Genomic DNA, 17591 nt, shown 5'->3' with positions numbered 1-17591 from the left:
TTTGCAGGTGCCCAGACCAAGGCAACAGTCCCTAAACTTTAGGCACTCTTGGATCACCTTTATGATTTTTGCTATCTCCCCATACCGTATAGTTTTTATGTTTTAATATAAAGGACTTTCTTCCTTAAAACAATTTTTTTACTGTGGTAAAATTCACATAACATAAAATTGACTACTCTGAAGTGTACACTTCAGTGGCTTTTGGAGCATTCACATTGTGCAACCAACACCACTAGAGTTGCAAAAGAGTTTTCATCAACCCCCAAGGAAACCCTGTTCCTGTTAATTAGTCTCTCCCTCTTCCCTACTCCCCCAGCTCCTGGTAACCACCAATCTGCTTTCTGGCTCTATGAATGTGTGGTCTTTTGCATCTGACTTCTTTCACTTAGCGTAATTTCTCCATCAGTGACTTCTGTGTTTTTTCCTAGTGTATTGTTTCCTTCTCATTTCCTTTTCTGTATATGATTTATTTTCTTAGTCATTCTAAACGGAAATTTTATTTCACTATTACAACTATTTAAACTATTTTAATCTATGTTAATATAAATACAGAACTATTAAGACACAAAAGAGCACTGCTCAAAAGAAAAGTTTTTAAGCTTCGTGTTTAATGATATGTTCTGTGCTGTTTTGCTGATTTAATGAATAAGGCCGCATTTTTATACAGGGTAGTGGTTTAGTAATCCCTAGTCCCTCTCCTGAAAGCGAGGTAGGCTGAGGCAGGACACCAACTTCGGTCACAGGTTTCACAGGGCTCTAGGAAAATGGGTAATCCTATCGGACTCAAGTTTCACTGTATGCTGAAATGGCCTGTCCACATTCCAGGGAAAGGTTACAGACTGCAAGGATCAGTGGCATCACCTTTCCTGTGCAGCCACATCACTGATAGGACCCAAGGTATCTTATATAACACCTTGGGGGTGGGGAGCTGGTTCCCCATATCCCAGGAGAGAACACTGATCTAGGAGGGGTCTAGAAGGAGATCCCGATCAGACACCTGCAGGAGAAAAGGAATGAAGCTGATCAGGAGGTGACAGCCAAAATTCAGGCAACTGCTGCTGGAAACAACAAAGGTCCAGAGCGGCTGACTTCTGGTTTTTCAAGAGAACACTGAAAACTTGGATTCTTAATGTTAAATCTCCAAATTCTTGAATGTTGGCAACTAAATGCAAAATTGCAAAATAACGTGGGTCAAGCAAATCCTATCTGTGCACAGGATTAGCCCTGGAGAGTGCTTGTTTTGCACCCCGGGTCGGACAGACCTTGATTCTACACTGAGGAAAAGGAAGCCTGTAAAGAGAAGCGACTCGCCAAAAGCCGCACAGCCAAGAGGGGGAGGCAGAGCCCAAAGTTTCGAGGAAGCTTTCGGGGAAGTTCCTAGGTTGTAAAACACACCTTATCCTGGACTCAGGCTGAAACCCCTCCCGCGAGCTCAAGAACTAGAGCGCCCAGTGCAAGGACCCACCCCGCCCGCCTCACAGCGCCCTCCATTCCTGAGCGCCGGCTTCCTCGCCTCCGGACTTTGCCCTCCGTCCCGCGGGCCAAGGATGCCGCTGCTGCCACTGCCTGTCATCGCCGGCCATCCCCGTCCCCCGGGCACTGGCTGCTGCAGCCTGGTTCCCACTCCGCGTTCCCAGCGGGCCGCAAACAGATCTTCCCCCACGGCCCCATCCCATCGCTCCCTCCCGAGACGGGCAGAGTCGTCCGCCCACCCCGGGCCGGGAGTGAGGGTCCCCACGGGCGCGCAGCGCGCCGCACACCCGCCCCGAGCCCAGTGCGGGCCGGACCCGCGCGGGGCCGCACCACCGCGCCCGGCCCGCGGCGACGAGCGAGGTGCGCGTGCGCCCCACGGTTTATTGCGTCACCGCGGCTCGGGGGCGCGCGGCGGGATCGAAAGCACGCCGCCCGCGCCTTCGCGCTTGCGCGCCTTCTTCGGCCAGGGGCGCGCCGCGGCCGCGGGGTCCAGCTTCTTCTCCAGCAGGTGCAGGCGCGCCGTGGTCTCCGTCAGCATGTCCATGAGCAGTTCCTGCTGCAGCTTTAGGTAGTTGTTCTCCTCCAGCAGCACCTGGCTCTTGACCCGCTGCACCTGCGCCTTCCAGCCCGAGGTGGCCGGCGAGGGCAGCGGCGGCTGCGACCTCGCGGTCTGGCCCTCGGCGGCCCAGCGCCCGCCGAGGAACACGAAGGTTTCGTCGCCGAGGCGCGTGCGCGGCGCGCCGTAGCTGAGGCCCAGCTCCGCCTGGCGCGTCCGGTGGTCCAGCAGGTAGAAGGTGGACATGGAGGAGATGCGGCGCAGCGGCGGGCGCCGTGGCGAGAAGCGCCGCGAGAAGTGGTCGGCCCAGAACTGCCGCAGCTGTTCCCACAGGCGGCTGGCGTGGCCCGAGGCCAGACACCGGAAAGCCTCCAGGGCGAGGGCTGGGTCGGCCTCGTCGGGCTCGTGGATGCCTGGAGCAGAGCCGTGAGGAGGCGGGCCACCCGGGCTGCGCCCTTGCCTCGGGAGCCCGGCTGTCCGGGATGATGAAGGCGAGCCAGGGGCACTGCTGGGGAGCAAGAGTCCGGGTGAGCATCCTGCTGGGACAGGCTGCCCTCTCAAACCGCGAGGCCCGGTGGGCAGGGCTCAGGACTGCGCGCACGAGGCTAACCAGTTGCTGGCCTCCGAGGAGCCAGTCCCTGCACACTCGAATTAACAGGAGTCTCCCCTAAACCACCTCCCCCAAAGATCACTCTGTGTCAGGCCTTGGGGATAGATGTACAGGTGAAGGACCAGAACCCTGCTCTGAGTGCTGGGTGACTGCCGGAAGGAGTTAGGGGCCAGGGAGAAGGGAATGATAGCAGAGACAAGTAGGTACTTTAAAAACGCACAGGAATTTGACAGGTAGATTGGGGGTGGGATAAGGGAGAGCCTCTAGGCAGAGTGAAGAGGTAGGCAAGCATCGCACGTGAAGAAGAGCTTGGGGTGGGGTTAGTATAAGGTATCCAGCTGGGAATAGCAGAAGAGGAAGCTGGAAAGGGGGACGAGGGCACTATGAGGGCCCCGTATAGGCAGGCTTAAAAGTTTAGCCCTCCTTCTGTGGGTGACAGGGCGCTACTCAAGGACTGCAAAGACAGGCTAGATTTGCATTCTGAAAGTGTATCTGGTGGGATGTCTGGACTATCCAGCAGCATTACTGCCCTCCTCATGAACTTATTTTACAACCTTGAACTGTCACCTGTTCTGTGCCAGGCCCTCGTCTGGGCAGAGGGTCTCAGCACAGCCTGTGCCTACCCTCGGGATGCTCCTGCTACAGCTGGGAAGCCAGATATGTGTGTGTAGATCAGCCTAGGGGCCTGTTGCATAGGCTAGGACCTGTGCTTATGGCTTGTGCTGACGGGTGGTGCAGACTAGACACGGCTTTTGTCCCAGGTGGACTGCATGCTTAAAGAAACTAAAGTCCAAATAACAGATATGTCCCATTCTCTTTCTCCCCCCACTCCTGTAAGTGACTGGTGAGAAAGAGGATTGTACGCTTGCTTTCAAATTCCTCTTCTCATGGAGAGTAAAAATGGAAAGAACCCTGGGGCAGAGTCCCCTCTGTCATGCCTCCGTTAATTCAACACACACTTATTCCTCACACATAGCTGGGCAGTTCTGCCCCTAGATCTGGCTCAGGGATATGTCTCTGGAAGACCACACAGAGTCCAAGAGGTGCAACTAAGCCCACCCCTGAGGTTGCATGTTTCCACAGGCCCCTTCCCCGATAATCCTCACATATTGTGCCTCACCTGGAGGATGTATTGGAGATGCCAAGCTGCTGTCCCAGGCCTGGCCCCATCTCTGAACCACTCAGTTGCTGTTTACCAGCTATGACTCACAATGCCTCTAGGCCAGGTCAGCTAAGCTATAAAACAGACCTCTGGGCTCTCCCCGGTATTCATTCAGCATACTTACTGAGAACCTACTGAGTTCTAGGCTCTGTTCTAGGGAGGTGGCGAAGACAGTCCCTCATCAAGCTACCGTTTTTGGCGGGAGAAGGTCATAAACAGAGCCTGAGACAGGAATTTGTTCTAGGAGAGTGAACAGAATAGTCCCTCATGAAGCTAACTGGGGTGTCATGGGTCAGGAAACCACAAGCACAGGCTGAGATGAGAATTTTTGTAGGAGGGGTTTACTGGGGAAGTGTTTTGGGAGAAGAGAGTCAGCGAAGCAGGACAAGGCAGGGAAAAAAGCTAAAGCTAAACAAGAATGTGGCCTGGAGCTGGAGACCAGCCCCCGCAGGAGCTCACAGGGAGCTGCAGAAATCGCACCACAGAGCCCTCTCTTCTTACCGCAAGGGAGCCGTTCTTTTGTGCCCTTCCCTTCCCCCACCCACCCCTCACTTCAGTCATTGGCAGGGGCAGCTATGAGTTGTCAGCCAACACTTAAGGCGCCTGTGGGGTGAGTGCACCCCCGGTAAAAGGGAATCCGTGGAGTGCCAACAGCATAGAGGAGGGAGGACGAGAACAGATAACAAAAATGAAAGGAAATAGCTAATAAGAATTTCTGATTGTGATACATGTAATGAAGGAAATAGAGAAATATAAAAAGTGACTTCAGGACAAGGTGAAGGCTAGGATCCAATTTAGGCCTGGTGCTCGGGGAAAGCACTTGGTGTTCATACTAGGACCTGAATGATAAGGAGACCCTGGCTACCTGCTAGAGGCAAGAAGATAGGGGCTTGTCTGAAGGACAAGTGCCATGGGTTGAGGCCGTGGAAGGAGATGAAGACAGCCCTACCTGCCAGCCACACCCAGACAATTGCCATCACCTCTACTTGCCTTTCCTGACACCAAAGGCTTCTTGCAGGGCCTTCCAGTTAATCCAGCCTCCTGATGGCTCTAGAAGGGGTTAGGAAAGCCACCTGGTAGTGCCACCTCCTGGGAAACTTTTTTCTTTAACAGCTTTATAGAGGCATAATTGACACACTAAACTACACATATTTACAGTGTATAATTTTGACATGTTTTGATCATTTGATGGAAGAAATCATTACCAAAGTCACAATAATGAAGCTATCCATTACCTTCAGAAGGTTCCTCTGCTCCCATCACTGGATGCATTTTCTAGAACCTTATACAGATTTCGTAAACATTTTTTACACTGGCTTCTTACAGCATAGTTATTTTAAGTTGAAATTCATTCGTGTTGTTGCATTTATCTACAATTCGGTCCTTTTTTGGTGGGTAGTACTGCATATTGTATGGGAATACCACAATTTGTTTTTCCATCCACCTGTTGATGGAAATGTGGGTTGTTTCCGTTTGGGGGGCTGTCACACATCCAGCTGCTGTGAACATCTGCGTACAAGTCTTTGTGTGGCCACACGCTTTAGTTTCTCTTGAATAAATACCCAGGAGTGGAATAACTGGGTCATATGGTAGGTGTGTGTTTACCTTTTTATGAAGCTACTAAGCTTTTTCCAAAATGGTTGTACAGCATCCCCACCAGCAGTGAAGTTTCTGTTCCGGTTCCTCCACAAACTTGCCAACACGTAGTATCGTAAACCTTTTTACTTCTAGTCATTCTAGTGAGTGTGTCTAAATTGCAGTTTGATTCTGTTCCTCTAATGGCTAATGACGAGTGTCTTCTCACGCGCTTGTTACCCTCATTGTTGGGTTGTTCAGGTCTTTTGCCGCCCCTTCCCCACCTTTTTTTTTACTGGATTGTTTGTCTTGTTGAATAGAAGGAGTTCTTTACCACTAGATAAAAGTCCTTTATCAGATATGTTTTGCAAATATTTTTTCCCCAGTCTGTGGCTTGCCTATTAAAGCAAAAGTGTTTCATTTTAATAGCCAGTTTATCATTTTTTAGCTTTGAGGCTCATGCTTTTCATGTATATTTAAGAATGCAGGGGGAGGGTGTAGCTCAAGTGGTAGAGCACATACTTAGCATGCATGAGGTCCTGGGTTCAATCCCTAGTACCTCCTCTAAGAATAAATAAACCTAATTACCTCCCCCCACCAAAAAAAAAAGAATGCTTTGCCAAACTAGAAGTTTCACAGCTTTAACCTTACATTTTGAGTTAGTTTTGTTGATAGCTCTTTCTCATGTAGATGTCAAGTTGACACAGCACCATTTATAGAAGACGTGCCTTTCCCTGCTATTTGCTGTTGTGTCTTTGTTGCTCATCATGTGACTGCATATGTGACTATTTCTGGGCTATCTATTCTCTTCCATTGGTCTTTTTATTCTCGAACCAATACCGTATTTTTAAAATTATTGTGGCTTACAGTGAGTCTTCATCTGGTAGTGTAAACCTTCCAACAATATTCTTTTGATGTTGTTTTGGTTTTCTAGGTCCTTGGAATTTTCATGTTTCAATTCCATGTAATTGAATTTCTAACCTAATTTTAGAATTAGAATGTCAGTTTCCACAAATAAACCCTTATGCTCACTGTTCAAAACTCTCTTCTTATCATGAGGCTAAGCTTGAGTCAGCCCTCAGAAGGTTGTGAAACATAACCCAGCCAAGCACTCATTCACCCTGTCTCCCTCAGTCTCTTCCCCCTACCCCTAAATTGTGTCTCTGTTATTAAAGCTAATCATCAGTCACAACCATGACATCTCTGGAAAGTCCTGGGTGATTGTCAGGAATGATATTCAACAAGTTTCAATTTCCCTTATTTCCACAGACGACAAAAAAGGAAAAGCTACAAAACCCAAGGAAGTCTTTTTTTTTTAATTGAAGTATAGTTGATTTACAATGCTGTTAATCTGGGGTACAGCATTTTTGATTTAGTTATGGATACACGTATTCTTTTTCATATTCTTTATCATCATAGGTTATTACAAGATATTGACAACAGTTCCCCGTGCCCAGGGAAGTCTTTTTGATGATTGGAACAGGAAAAGTTTAGAGGAGGAACAGTTCCCACTTAACATGTTAACTCCTTTCATAAGCAGTTCTTGATTTTGAGAAAATTTAATGAAAACTGTAGAATTTAAAGATTCACAATTAAAAAAAAAATGGTTTCTGGCTCCTTTGAGGGACTCCTTCTCAAAGTCATTGTAAAGACCAGATTTGGAGCTTGTGCGGAGAGGCCTGCAGGTCCCAACAAGTCTGAGTTTAAGGACATAAAGTTCATTCTGATGGCACAGAGGAAAGGAGAGGAGGACCTCAAAAAGAATTTTCATCTCCTCACGCCCCAGACAGATGTCACGGTGGCTGTGAATGTCAGTGGAGCCCTCCTCTTGGCAACCATGAGGAATACTGCCAAAACCACGGAAGCAAAATCTTTTTTACGCTCATGACCATTTCAGTCTAGTCTCTAAAATATTCTGTCAGTGGTATTTCCCTTCCCTGAAACAATGAGGCATTCTCTGAACTAATATAGCTCTTTTTCAAAAAGAGCCAAAATTCTGCGTATGTATAAAACCTGATAAAAACAGTAATTCAAATGGTACAGAACACAGGAAGAACACAGGGATAAAAAATCACATGAAGTCACTGTCTTGCCTTCCGAGACAGTCCAAGCTCCATCTATGGAGTGTGTATCTACCTTTACTTTAACCTTTACTGTAACCACCACCACCCCTACCTCCATGTACATCTCTCTAAATAAATCTGCTTTTATATATATGCTGCATCTTCTGTATCCATTCATCTATTGATGTGCACCTGGGATGCTTCCGTATCTTGGCCACTGTAAATAATGTTGCTGTTAATAGTGGGGGAGGGGGGAGTATGTATCTTTTTGAATTAATTCTTGTTTTGTGGTTGGCTTTATTCTTTTGATAACTCTGTAAGTTTAAAAAGCTAAAGTTCTAAACATTCTTAGAAACAATGAACAGTACAAATATGTACATCTTTTAATGTGCAATATATTGTGTATATGTATTTATATGCAATACATTGTATGTGTGCAGTTAAATTGTAACAATTCTACCTAGTAAAACTGAAAAATGAAAAAAAAACTTTACTTTTTCATGAAAAAAATCCACTTTTACTAAAAAAAAAAAAGAAAATGCACACACTTCATCCAGCACGCCCATTTTCTTTGTTTTTAATTTAATTAATTTGGGGGGCAGGGAGAGGTAATTAGATTTTATTATTTATTTTTAGAGGAGGTCCTGGGGATTGAACCCAGGACCTCCTGCATGCTGAGCATGTGCTCTACCACGAGCTATACCCTCCCCCTTGGCACGTCCATTTTCTGTAGGGCACCTTTTTTTGGAGAATCAACTTTAGCAGGAAGGGTTGCCCATCCCTGGGTCAGCCTTCCCTTGGACTTCTTCTTTAGCTTCTCCTTCAGGCTTCATCCTGGGCTTGGTGGCAACCGCAGTCGGGTGGGATGTAGCAGAAGAGGTGACTGTAGTAACGATCTAGAGGTTGCTATCCCTCTCTCTCTTCCCCAAGCTGCTCCCAAGCCATTGTGCCTTAAAAGTAGTTACATGAATACAGACTTGTGGTTACCAGTGGGGAGGGTGGGAAGGGATAAACTGGGAGTTTGAGATTTGCAGATACTGACTGGTACACACAAAATAGATAAATAAGTTTATACTGTATAGCACAGGGAACTATATTCAATATTTTGTAGTAGCTATGGTGAAAAAGAATATGAAAATGAATATATGTATATTCATGTATGACTGAAGAATTGTGCTGTACACCAGAAACTGATACAACATTGTAAACTAACTCAATAAAAAAATTTTTTAAAAATTAGTTACATGCCTGTTCTTTGGAATCTTCAATACTCTATGGAAAATGTTTATATTTTCTGTTCTAATTTTTAAAACAACTGAAAAAAAAAGTGTTGATGATGTTCTGTCTGCTCTGGATAACCAGCTCATAATCAGGAAGCACCACAGGACCTGAGAGTCTGCACCTGACTTTGAGTGGTGGTGGCCAACAGAGGGGAAGGCAAACAGGTGTGGGAGCACCAAGTTCTACTGTGAATGGAAGATTTCAAAGTATCCAGAAGAGTGAAAAGTGGACTGAGAACGTGCATCGTGGCACAGCACAGAGGGTGTGCCAGCTGAACGCCAAAACATCTGCCTCAGGGCATTAGGAGCAGCTCACAGGTCAAATAGCACTTGTTTTCAGCAGAAAAACATTCTCCTGGTTGGCCTATTTAAATGTTAATTTGAATTTTTTGTTTTATGGGTAATTTATAAATGTATTATGGTTTTATATTTGTAAGACAGTTATAATCAAATGAATATGTGGTAGGTTTATGTTTATAGGCATTTAAACAAGAAGGTGTGGTGAGTTGATGTTTTGATCAGCCCATGTGTGGTTTGTCCTGAATGATGCCTTTTTACACAGATTCTTGTTATCATTTAAATGAAATCTGAGGCTTTCTGCAGAAAGCAGAACTATGTGGGGGGCTTTTAACTTTCAAAATAGACTCTGAACAATTGTCTTGTATAGGGAGAGCCTGGCTATTGTTTTAAGTTGTAAGTTTAAAAATGGTGCAAGGAACACCTGTATACCCTTTATCCAGACTCCCCTACACTCAACATTTTACCCCATTTCCTTTATCATTTCTGAACCATTTGGATACCTCATAGTCCTTTGCCCCTAAACACTTCAGTATGTGTTCTCTTACCAGCCTTACTAATTTATGTCGATGTAATACTTTAATCAGCCATCCATATTTCAGTTTTGTCAGTTTACTAATAATGTCCTTTATAGCATTTTTTTTCCTCCCATAGAGGATTCCATCTAGGGACAGGTATTGTGCTTAAGTATTGCAAAGGAACCTTCTCTACTGTGGGCAAATACTTTACAACCATTTAAATGTCCTGTTCCTCAAAATTCCCCCCTAAATTTAGCATCTATTGATGATTCTTGCCTAATCCAATCTTTACCATGATGGTTGCCAAATTATGCTTTTCCAACACTAGCGCTCACGTCATACTTATCAGTCAGCCCTTGTCATTCTACCGTAAAAAGTAACCAAGAGGTCTTCCTTCTCCTCTATTGGTATTGTCAGATAATAGAGAATATGCACATTGGTCTCTGCCCCCGGTTCTGGGCACAGAGATCCTAAAACCCTTGTAATTTCCTACATGTTAAGAGCACTAGGCACATCTCTTGTTCTAATTTTTGGTCTCTGACTCCTGTCCCTGACAGAGTTTCTAAATCCCTTGGAATTTCCTGAGTGATAGCAGTGTCTTTCAGTCTAATGTAGTGACTCATGGTGGGCTACTGGATGGTGTCTGTTCAGAAAGACCAGACCATGACTGGACACTTGGAACTTTCACCCCAGCTCCCCCATTCTCCAGAGAGGGAGAGGGACTGGAAATAGTGTTATTGATTGATCGTGTTTCTGAGACAGGAGGGAAGAGGGCAGGGCACAACCATTAAAAGAATGACACAGCAATTAGCACCAAGATGGCGGAAGAGTCAACTCCCAGTAGACCTTGAGCTTCATTATACGCTCACTGCAATACAATAGCATGCTAAATGGTCCTCCCATAGGTGCCATCACAGCTTGAGGGTTGACCATAAAAGGTCAAAACGTGGGTGGAGGCCCAAGTCCTGGGAACCCCTTCCCTGAAGTAGCTGGAACAATCCTCCCCCTTGCTAGCATGTGAAATCACTGAGCGCATAAAAACTAATCCCGCACCGCATGGTCACTCTCTCTGACCTTCTAAGACAGGCCACACTCGGTCTACGGAGTGTGTATCTACTTTTACTTTAACCACCCCCATGCCTCATAGCCTCTCTGGCCTTCCAAGACCGCCTACACTCTGTCTATGGAGTGTACACCTCTGAATAAATCTACCTCCACTCTACTATTGCTTGCTCTTAAATTCTTTCCTGTGTGAAGCCAAGGACTCTTACTTGGCAGGGGATGTTCTAGGGACTCGACCGAGACCTGGGACACGACCATTCTCTTGTACTTCCATAAAAATCGCAAAAATATTGGGTACAGAAGGCTTCCAGGTTGATGAACACATCCACATCCACATACTGGGAGGGTGACGCACGGAACCCTCCCAGACTTGCCCTGTGTATCCCTTCATCTGGCTGTTCACCAGTATCCTTTGTCATACCGTCTAATAAACCGATACATATAAGTGTTCCCCTGTATTCTGTAAGCTGTTCTAGAACTAATAGAATCAAGGGGGAGGAGGTCATGGGAACCTCCAATTTATAGCTGTGGACAAAGAATGTCACCTGCCTTATCAGTGAACAAAGGATGTTTCGGCCATCAAAATGTCAGCCCTCTATGGTGAGCCCTGAGGGAACTCAGGATGGAGATAAACAGACTGCCTGCCACCCGTCAGCCACTGCAGCCACCCCCAGTGGTGCACCCAGAGGAGACTCAGGATGGGAAAGAACAGAATACTGGCCCCAGACAGCTGAGGTGCATTCCAAAGGGATGACTTGAATGAGCCCAGACTCTTGCATCTTCACATACATAGAAAAGTGCTAAATTCATCATCCTGAGGTGTCTGATTTTCTTTCAATAATAGTAGTCTTTTGATGTTCTAACTACCTGGTCTTTCCTGCAGAACTCCTGTATATCCTGGCTCCCCACTTACCTCTTCAAAGCAGTCCCTCAGAGCTATCTGGGAGGCTGTCGTCTAGGGTTAAGTCCTCAGCAAGTCCTGCAAAAAAATACATAATTCTCAACTTTCAGGCTGTGCATTTCTTTTCAGTTGACATAAGCAAGGTGGACAGAAGCTGTGGGTAACTGGGGATCCACCACTACAATTAGCATCTGAAGTCGGGGTCACTCTTATGAGGCTGGGCCTTTACCTGTGGGATCTGACACTAGCTATATCGAGGTAGCTAGTGTCAGAATTGAGTTACATTGCAGGACACCCAGCTGGTGTCACAGAATTGCTTGGTGTGGGGAAAACACCCACACATCTAGTGTAGGAAGTGGTGTGAACACAATAGTAGTGTGATGGTAAAGAAGAAACACAGGAGGAATGTAGATTTTTTTCTTTACAGGTATAGACTTATTAATTTCTATTTTTCTTTTTCTTTTCCTCTTTTAAAGTTGTTGACAGTTCTCTTTTTTCAATGGTTTACAATTCATTTGATTATTTTGATTCTCAAATGGTTAGGCTCTCCCCCAGAGATTCTGCTGTGATGTTCTGAGGGTCCAGCTTGGGCCCTGGAATTTTAAAAGCTTTCCAGGTGATTCCAACGTGCAGACAAGGCAAACAAACAAACAAACAAACAAAATCTTTGCAATGTAAAACATAGAGGCTAAGGCAAGCAAACAGAAAAGCTTAGAGAATACAGGGGAAAAAAGAGAAAAAACATTTTTTCAACTAAAGGCAGTCTGGTGCGGTGAGGAGATCAGCACATGTTCTCCCCAGAAAACAACTGTCAAACTGGAAAAAAAATTATTTAAAGCATTTAGCGCTCTGGAAATTGGCCAAAAGTAAATGAGAAATTGAGAAGCATTTATCCATGAAATACCTCTGAATTCTGGTTAGAACAGTGAGAGTCTGGCATTCTTGCCTGGGGCTACTTAACATCCTTCCAACTTGGTCAGCAAGGTAGCTGTACCAGAAATGGGGAGGCAGCACACACCAACTGCTTCACTGTCAGAGGGGCTCACAGAATTTGAAACAAACCACAATACGGTCCGCTTCGCACCCGCTGGAATGGCTAGAGTCGAAAAGACAGACAATAGCAGGTGTTGGCCGTGATGTGGAGCAACTGAAACCCTCTTACGTGGGAATGTGAAATGAGCAACCAATTTGGAAAACAATTTGGCAGTTTCTTAAACAGTTAAACACAAACTTAGCCTACAAGTCAGCAATTCTATTCCTAGGTATTACCCAAAAGAAGTGGAAACACGTCCATACAAAGACTTGTATACAAATGTTCACAGCAGCATTACTCATTATAGCTGACAGTGGGAAACAGTCTATATGTCTGTCAGCTGTTCAACAGATAAGCAAAATGTTGTATATCTTTGCAATGGAGTGTTATCCAACAATAAAAAGAATCAATTCTTTATACATGCTACAATATGAATTAAGTATGAAAACATTATACTAAGTGAAAGAAATCATATACAAAAGGCTATGTATTGTATGATTCCATTTATATGAAATATCTAGAAAAGGGAAATCAAAGGGGGAAGAAAGCAGTTCTATGGTTCTAGCATTGGCTGGAAGTTGACTACAAATGGGCACAAAGGAACTTTTTGGTGGTGGAGATACTCTAAAATTGGATTGTGGTAATGGTTGGAAAGTCTGTACATTTACCAAATCATCAAATCATTTACTTACAATGGGCAAACTTTGTGCTATGTAAATTATATTTCAATAAAGTTAAAAAATTATGTGAGGATAGAATAAAGACACTTTTAGACGTAAGAGATTTCAAAAAACATTACTACATAGTCTTCCTCAGGATGGATGTAACTAACAAGAAAAAAAGGAAGATGTCAGGTTTTAAGGGAAAAATAAAATATATGTCCATACAAAGAGTGGTACACAATGTCCATGGTAGTTTTATATCATACGGTCAAACACTGGGAACAGCCCAGGTGTCTATTACCTGGTCAATGGATAAACAAACTATGGCTTACTCATACAGTAGACACTACTCAGCAATTAAAAGCAACCAGTTACTGATAAATACAGATGAGGATCTCGAAACAGTATTTTTTATTTTTCTTCTTTTTCAAAACAATATTTTGAAAGAACCAGATACAAAATACTATATACAATATGATTACATTTATATGATGCTCTAGAAAAGACCCATCTTTTCTAAAGTAGCAGGAAACTGATCAATTTTTGCTTCAGGCTGGTGGTGGGGAAGTAATGGAAATGGATATGAGGAGACTGTGGTACAATAAAAATACACTCGGTCTTTACTCTGGGTTCCTGGCACAGAGCTTCTAAACCCTTGGCATTTCCTGAGTGATGAGTGTCTTTTGTTATTCATAATGAGCCCCTACCAAGGAGACCTGAGTTTATGCTAATCAGGTGATTATTGCTGGGCCCCTTGATCACCTCAGGAGGGGGACTGGTTGCTAGAGGAACTAAACCAAGTGACTAGAGGACTGGGCCTTCCACTTCCACTCCTGACCCCCGGCGGGGAGGGGCCGGAGACTGAGTGCGATTACCCATGGTCAATAATTTATCAATCATGCCAACTAATGGAACCTCCATAAAAACCCCTGAACAGTGGTGTTCAGAAATCTTCCAGCTTGGTCAACACATCCAGGTGCTGGGAGGTTGGCACGCCAGAAAGGACGCAGAAGTTCTGTGCACGACCCAGTCTACGGCATTCTGTTACTTATAGTAGCCTGAACAGACTAAGACAAAAGGCCAACAGGATAAAGCCTATTTTTGAGGGTGGGCAATGGGAGAGGGAAGCTTGGTATAGGTGGTCTGAGGGGCTGGGGCCACAGAAGGTCGACTCTGGGCCGATGAGGGATTTAGGGGACAAGACTGAGGGCCAGTCCGGGAGATCTGTGGAGGAAGGATGCCCTTCCATTAGCCATCCTGCTGGAAGAGATCCAAGATGGGCCCTTTGAACCCACTCTGTTCTCTTCTTCAAGACTCTTGAGTGGTGCCCTATACACCATTAACCCTGTTACTGTTAAGGGTACCCAAGCACTCACTCCACTGTAATAGCTCTGTTCCCATGTGGAACCTTCATTCTGTCCATACCCGGGACTCCTCACACCACCACCTCTGCCAACTGAATCCAGTGTCTTATATTATTTCTGTCCATGGCTTTATACTCTATTAGATTTTAAATTCCTTTGAGGATAGAAACTATATCTTACCCATTTTCACTCCCTTCTCCAGAATTTAGAACTGTAATTCACATGTAGCAGGTGCTCGATAAATGTTAAACTAAAAAAAGGAAAAACAAAAACAAAACAAAAAAGTTCTGTGCACGCACACACACGCACGCACACACACGCACACCCATACGTTGCCCTAAGCATTTTTCCATTGTTCCTGAATTGTAGTTTTTTAAATAAACCTGCAGGGGCAGGTAAAGCACTTTCCTGAGTTCTGTCAGTTGTTCTAGTGAATCACTGAATCTTAAGGGGGGGTCATGGGAACCCCTGAATGTGTAGCTGGGCAGGCAGACTTGTGGGCAGGCTGGGCAACCCATTTGCAGCCTGTATCTGATATGGAGGCTGTTTCTAGGATTTTAGTACTACAAACAGTGCTGCAATGCACATCACTGTGTATATTTTTAAACACAAGTACATCATGTGGTTGCATCCCATCTTTCTATTTCTCTGCCTACTTACCTAGATATATAGATGCAGAAGCATTCCCAGGGGTAGAATTGCTTGACCAAAGCATATGTGCATTTTTAAATGAATATAATTTATTTTGAAGACCATCTTGCAAATAACATCGTAAGGTCAAAACACATTCAACACAATCTCCCACATGTTCTACATCTAAGAATTATACAATGATTATTTCTTTTAATTAACTACTCTAATACCTCAAAGTACCTTTTGAATTATCAAGAAAAGATCTCATGCCTTTTCCCAACTGGAACCATGATGGGTATGGAAGAGAAGAAAAAGGCAAACCCTTACAAAAAAGTGGAAGAATTTCACAGAGCCTGAGATCATGTGCCTGAAAAAGAAGTTTGCCCAAAAGATGCTTCAAAAGGCAAGGAGGAAGCTTATCTATGAAGAAGTTAATTGCTGTAACAGAATATAGGCAGATAGAGCTAGATTCAGACAGCAAGGAGGACAAGAAAAGTGGGCAAGTCTGATGTATCTACAAGACCCAAATTGACACTCCTCATCAGGATCACAGGTATCGATGGTGTGAGCCTAGAGATCTGAAAGCTTCTTCATCTTCACAGGATCTTCAATGACACCTTTGTTAAGCTCAACAAGGCTTCAGTTAACACTGGAGGATTGTGGAACCATGTATTGCATGGGGGTAACTGAATCTGACGTCAGAGAATGAATGGATCTACAATTACAGTTACGGCACAATCAACAAGAAGCCAGTTGTCTTGACAGGGAGCACTCCGCCTGCTCCATCTCTCGGTAAATATGGCATTATCTGCACCGAGGAGCTTATTCATGAGATCCATACTGCTGGCAAATGCTTCAAAGAAGCAAACAACACATCTTGTGGCCCTTCCAATTATTTTCTCCAGGAGGGACCAGATTGACAAATCTGACGGGCTTATTAGATGGATGAACTGAGGTGTTGACCATGATTATTATCGTAATCTGGGCAGTTAATAAACAGTGACTGATTTCAAATTGGAAAAAACAACCTAAAAACTCATTCTTCAGGGGTTTGTCCTCAGCTTCTTCTTAAGAACATTATGCTTTAGTAGAAAAATCCCTAGCAGGACCCTTAGCAGGATGTCTAGTCCTGCTCTATCTTTGGCCCAGACCCAGGAGCCCAGGATCAGCTAAACTTGCATTCCCTCCTTTTTAGGGGCTCTAAGCTTCATCACCAGTCACCCAGGCTCACACTCTCAATGTTGCCTTTGGTTTCTCTCTCTCCCTAGTCTCCTGAGTCCAAAAGAGCATTCTTCAGCATTAACATTTAATGCTTTTTGTGTGTGTGTGTTTTGCTTTTTAAAAAAGTATAGTTGATTTACAATGTTGTGTTAGTTTCAGGAGTACAGCAAAGTGATTCAGTTATCTATCTATCCGTCTATCTATTCTTTTTCAGATTCTTTTCCAGTATCATGCTTTTGTTTTTATCACCCTGCCATTGCCTAATTCTGCCCATTAATCACCTCCAAGAAGTGGCTTCCTAGTCAGCCTCATAGCTGCTAGTCTCTTTCTCTTTTAGACCTCCCTGTAATAATATTAAGATAAGGCTTCCCTAAATATCTAAATCATGACCGAAATCTAAAATTTAAATGACCTCCCTACAAACTCCTAACCCAACTCCAGAGCTGACCAATCTCCCGTTACTTTCACAAACACCTTTCTCCAGTTAAAACATTCTTGTACGTGTCTAATCTTAAAGAAACATCACAAGTTGAAAGTTGAAATAGCCTTGGATTATAGTATTCTGGAGTGTATTTTAATGTTGGGTAGCAAGGCGGCCTCAGGCTGCTGGGCCCAGGGCAATGACTCTGCAGGAACGGCAGCGCCCAGTTTCACAGCAAGGTGCAGCTAACTCCAGGCCGGGCCGAGGGAACACTGAGGGTTCCGTCGGAGCCGCGCACTCGCTGCACTGGGATCAGGTCCTTCCTGATGGCTCACTGGACCTCCGATTCCTTCTGCCAGCTGCCATTTGCCCCCTCCCCCAAAAAAGGGAACGGGGTGTCCGACCCCGGGGCCCTGGGCCGGGAACACAAGCGGTTGGAAGCGCGGAGGAGGGGACGTAACGCCGGGCAGCGAGCCCACTAAGGTACCAGAACAACGTGGTGAGAGAACGCCGGGCGCACTGGCCCCGCCCCAAGACGCGCGCGCGCGCCCGCGGTGCCGACTCCGTTGCAGCCCGCCCCCTTCCCTCCGGCCCAACCAACGGACACTTCCTGCCTCACTCCCAGCCAATCCCTACACTCCACGAAGAATAGCCCTAGGGGGCGTATGGGAAGGTGCATAGAGCGATGGCCACACCGACCAACCGAATGCCGGGGCCTGCGCGGTGGGGCGGGACTTGGCTCTGGCAGTAGCCACTCAGG

The 17591-nt window shown here is 45.3% G+C and overlaps 1 protein-coding gene and 1 pseudogene across 2 annotated transcripts; one reads left to right on the top strand and one right to left on the bottom strand.

Moving 5' to 3' along the window:
* Positions 1 to 587: 587 nt before the first annotated feature.
* Positions 588 to 3824, bottom strand: CBY3 (chibby family member 3). 2 transcript variants are annotated; one of them, XM_072947106.1, is made up of 3 exons: positions 3760 to 3824; positions 1466 to 2537; positions 588 to 997 (listed from the first exon to the last, which is right to left on the bottom strand). In XM_072947106.1, exons 1-2 carry the CDS (start codon positions 3807 to 3809, stop codon positions 1862 to 1864), a joined length of 726 nt encoding a protein of 241 aa, XP_072803207.1. In that variant the 5' UTR covers positions 3810 to 3824; the 3' UTR covers positions 588 to 997; positions 1466 to 1861. The 2 variants fall into 2 exon arrangements, with proteins under 2 accessions (XP_072803207.1, XP_072803208.1); XM_072947107.1 differs by having other exon boundaries at positions 1466 to 2534; positions 3760 to 3822.
* An 11653-nt stretch (positions 3825 to 15477) lies between these two features.
* Positions 15478 to 16138, top strand: LOC116285104 (large ribosomal subunit protein uL30 pseudogene; annotated as a pseudogene).
* Positions 16139 to 17591: the final 1453 nt, after the last annotated feature.

The sequence above is a fragment of the Vicugna pacos genome, chromosome 22 (genome assembly GCF_048564905.1).
Source record: "Vicugna pacos chromosome 22, VicPac4, whole genome shotgun sequence".
NCBI classification, from domain to species: domain Eukaryota; kingdom Metazoa; phylum Chordata; class Mammalia; order Artiodactyla; family Camelidae; genus Vicugna; species Vicugna pacos.
The sequence above is the reverse complement of the archived record's forward strand: the minus strand, read 5'-3'. Positions and strand labels throughout refer to the sequence as shown.

What these genes read in the sequence shown, in the direction of transcription:
- CBY3 (XM_072947106.1), bottom strand. Translation starts at nt 3,809, where the DNA reads ATGGGGCCAGGCCTGGGACAGCAGCTTGGCATCTCCAATACATCCTCC. An exon ending in ATCTCCAATACATCCTCCAG is followed by an intron (nt 2,538 to 3,759) that starts GTGAGGCACAAT and finishes CTTGCTCCCCAG; the next exon opens with CAGTGCCCCTGGCTCGCCTT.